General features: G+C 38.3%; 3 protein-coding genes across 3 annotated transcripts; 1 reads left to right on the top strand and 2 right to left on the bottom strand.

The window, feature by feature from the left end:
* Positions 1-75: 75 nt before the first annotated feature.
* EIN_032760 (hypothetical protein) lies at positions 76-1,200 on the top strand (the record flags this gene model as incomplete). Its single annotated transcript, XM_004185773.1, has 1 exon — positions 76-1,200. The coding sequence occupies one exon, from the start codon at positions 76-78 to the stop codon at positions 1,198-1,200; it is 1,125 nt and encodes a 374-aa protein (XP_004185821.1).
* Positions 1,201-1,438: 238 nt separating this feature from the next.
* EIN_032750 (AP-2 complex subunit beta-1, putative) lies at positions 1,439-3,061 on the bottom strand (the record flags this gene model as incomplete). The annotated part of the gene is made up of 1 exon (XM_004185772.1): positions 1,439-3,061. The coding sequence occupies one exon, from the start codon at positions 3,059-3,061 to the stop codon at positions 1,439-1,441; it is 1,623 nt and encodes a 540-aa protein (XP_004185820.1).
* A 68-nt stretch (positions 3,062-3,129) lies between these two features.
* EIN_032740 (hypothetical protein) lies at positions 3,130-3,574 on the bottom strand (the record flags this gene model as incomplete). The annotated part of the gene is made up of 2 exons (XM_004185771.1): positions 3,130-3,385; positions 3,438-3,574. 2 exons carry the CDS (start codon positions 3,572-3,574, stop codon positions 3,130-3,132), a joined length of 393 nt encoding a protein of 130 aa, XP_004185819.1.
* Positions 3,575-3,999: the final 425 nt, after the last annotated feature.

Here is a 3,999-nt window from a genome sequence, read left to right as displayed (position 1 = left end):
AGACCCTTTTGAACAAAGCAACAAAAAACGACCCAAGTCGGATACCAAAGATGTCATCACAAAATTCGCCTCACAATGCACGATCCAATCGAGTCGCAAAACCTTCACCATGAAATTTTGAAGCGACTTACCGCCCCACTTCTTCCCAACGAATTCCTCAAACTGCTTTCCCTTGTTTTTTTCGTGATAAAGAAAGACACAAAGAACTCATTCGTCAACAAAATTATAGCAAATGATATCAAGTTCATCACATGCATTCCAGAGAAGTACAAATCATCAGAGGAGAAAGAGTTGTGCATCGCACTTGCAAACCACCTTGACTGGTACACTACACTTTACGCTACAGATACGCCAGCCATTGACAATAATATTTCTCCAGAACAAATATCCCAGTTCCACTCTGACATATCTTCAGAGAACACTATCCTTTCCCTTTTCTCAATGTTTTGCAACTTGACTGCACTCAACTGGGAGAACGAGCGATTATTCGTCAACAAACTCTTCTCATATATCATTACTTTTTTAATACGCGAGCTCTCAACGACGTTCTATCGTCTGTGTTGCTATATTGTCGTCTACCTTTCGTTTCTATCAAAGGGGCTTTCGTCAAGAAACGCACAACAAAGAAAGATATTGACAAAGTTTGCCGATTCACAACAGGCATTTGCGGCGATACTTGATTCCGATGCAGTCAGAGTTTACTTCCCAGACGCCCCTTCTTACACTCCAGTCAGTGCGTCAAAACTTTTGGAACTCCTTCAAGTCTCTTCCAATTTGTCACAAGGCATCTCGGTCTTGACAAGTGGTGAAAATGTGGAAAGTAGTGAAAACGCAGTGGAGACAAAGCATTTGGAAAATGAAATATGTAAAGAAACAGACGTGTTCTCAAAACAGGTTGTCCATAAAATGACAGACTTCGAGTTCTTCACAAGAATTAAGTCCGAGTCACAAACCCCGTCACGAACAACTTCAAGGAGTTCGTCACAATCTAAACAACTTTGTAGATACTCAGAGGACGGAAGAGCAGTAACAAGATACTCCAATTCCGACGGAAACATCATTTACGACCAACTCGGAACAAATTCAAATACAATTAGTGATGAGAAAGGAAGAAGAGTGTCGACATCATCATGTCTCAGCAGAAACATTTCATTTCAAGAAGACAGTGTTTTTGAAATTGGAGAGGATCTTACTCACTAATTTGGGTGAAATCAAGAAATCTTGCTTATAACCAACAATTGAATGTATTTTAATTGCCTTGTTTGTGTTACTTTACTTAATCGAGATATCTGTTTGATAAATAAACTATGGCACAACTCACACATTTTTTTAATACAAAGTTGCCTTAAAAAGAGAAGGACTTCCAAAGCAATCAAAACTCTTTTGTTTGCTTTTTTAAACACAAAATGACGAACATAACAAAAACAACACGGGATATTCAATAAGAGTGCAAAAAGACAATGTCTGCGGCTTGAATCATATGTTTGTCAAGCACATTCATATAAAATTTTGCTCTTAAATTCAAGTCGATATCAACATCGTCCAAACACTTTTTAGTGACTTCTTTAATAAGCACAGAACACCGTTGTTTATTTCGAATAAAAGATTTAACTGTTGCAGAGAGAAGAGCATCTTTGTTTCGACTCGAAAGCGTTTCAAACCGGTCCAAAGCGTCGACAAGAACTTCGAAATTAAAACACTCCTCATACTCTCCACAGAGGTACAACACATAACTCAAATCCTCTTCGTCGCATTCAAACACCTCACTCGAATCTTTCAATAAGTAAGCCAAGTTTCTCACATCGTCCGAAGAGATGTCGTTGTAGTATATAATAAGTTTCACAATCCCACTCAACAACTTGAGCTCGACTTTCTTTCTTAAGTCCCTATTCAGCAATTCAACCACCCCAGAAATCACCACCTCTCCGCTTTCGCGATTCTTACACCCCATCTCTACAAGTGCCTCTAAAATTATTGGCAACAGCGAGACATCCAACATTAGTGTTTGAAAGTGTTTCATCACAAATTTGAGCCTTTCAACAGACGTGTTGACCTTCATGATTTCCATCTTGACAAACACAATTTCCTCCGGGTCGTTGTACGTTGGGATGATCAGTGCCGAGTCTTTATAGAAAAAGGAATATCGCTTACTGATTTCCAGAATCGTGTTAAGAATCTCCAGCACAACTTGTGCGTTCACAGAGGAGTAATAATTGAACAACCCGTCGATGCCTTCTGACGCACGTTGTAATATTTCTTGAGTATATTTCTCGTCTTTGATAAATTTCTCCGCTATGAACAAAAAGAGTTTAATTGTCTCGATCACTGCAGACGGGTCTAAGCAATCGACATATGGATCAAAGGAGTTCATCACACTCTCCACATCTTCGTATTCCATTACACTACTTTCTCGCAGCAATACTGCAGCTTCCGCAACCTCAATTGGTTGTAATCTGCTGACCAATGAGACAATGTGTTGAATATTTCTTCGATTCAAAGTGACTACACCGTTATTCATTTCTTTCAATATAAGTAACGAATCAAGTGATATCGATGCGTCTTCGTCAAGTGTCATTTTACTCACTTTCTCCGCAAAGTCGGACTTGATCTTCAAATCCAACTTCTCGCAACATATTTTACCAAGCGCCATTAATGCACATCTCTTCACATACCCATTGCGATCATCAAGCAGACGATCTATTTCATCAATCAGATGTTCGCGAACGGTTTCGACTCGGAAGTTAGACATACACCTGACGGCAAGTCCCCTCACAATCGGGTTTGCCGCTCTGCAGTCTTTGTAAAATGTGTTAACGCACAAAATCGAGAGCTCCAGGTTTTTGTCGCAGTACGTGCAGAGGAACATGTACACCATTTTCTTTAATTCAACGTCTTCCGTCTCGCACCCCATCAAGACATCAGCAAAGAGTGGGGACATATCGACCCCACGCGTTGTTTGCATGATGATGTTCTGCATTATCCGTTTAGTTTCATTGACATCGCGGGAACTGATAGATGAGCTCAAGCGTGTTTGATACGTTTTGATCTCTCGTTTGATCATTTTGGTCTGTCTTTTTAAGTTCCTTCGTACTATTTATACACCCATAGAGTTAACAATTCACTCGAAAATCAATTAAAGTCGTCACCGTCCATATCACCGGCTTTTTCCGAGAAGGAATTAATCACTTCTCTCAAGTCATGTTCTGGGAATGTGTCTAGTGTTGGGATCAAGTGTTTAGCTTGTGTGATATCTTTTGGTCTGAAGTTACATAAAGAGACAATTTCAAGAGCGGAGAGGTCATACCCGTTCGCCAATTTGTCTTTGATTTCCTTGTCGTCTGTATTCACTCCAATCCGTTCGCAGTAGAGAGCTGTTTCTTTCGAGCTTGAAGTTAGTTATTTACATAATTACTTGAAAAGTGATATAAGAAACATACTAAGTCTCGTTCTTATTTTTACAACATTCGTAGACTTCACTCATAGTCATGGGTTTAGCGTTTTTAAAAAGTTCGCCATAATTTGCTTTGTCAATATTTCTGTCGGTTCGCGTTGGTTGAATAGTTGCGTCTTCCATAGTGCTGTTTGGAGTGGTTTTTTCACTTTTTGTTTTGTGTTTTGTTTTATTCATATACTATTCTATAAATATTCTATATATATATATTAATAATATATTATTTATATATTATTATATATTATTTATATTTAATTTATATTAAAAGAAGAAAAGATTTTAAAAAGAAATAGTGAAAACCACTAATTCATTTATTAAGATTTTGATGCTAAAAAGAACTAGACAGAATAGTATTAGGGGTTTTGAAGAAATATGAAACCTTGGAACTAGAATTAACTGTTCTGTAAAATGTCTACCCAGGTGCAAGATGTCCCAGTCATATACGCAACAGTTATCGAAATCCTTGGAAGAACTGGTTCTCGTGGTGGTGTAATCCAAGTCAGATGTGAGATTAAGGACCAGAACAGACAAATTTGAGAAACGTAAGG

This window comes from Entamoeba invadens, assembly GCF_000330505.1.
Source record: "Entamoeba invadens IP1 unplaced genomic scaffold scaff_1105074726079, whole genome shotgun sequence".
NCBI lineage: Eukaryota > Evosea > Mastigamoebida > Endamoebidae > Entamoeba > Entamoeba invadens.
Note: the sequence above shows the minus strand (reverse complement) of the source record. Positions and strands in the feature narration are given on the sequence as shown.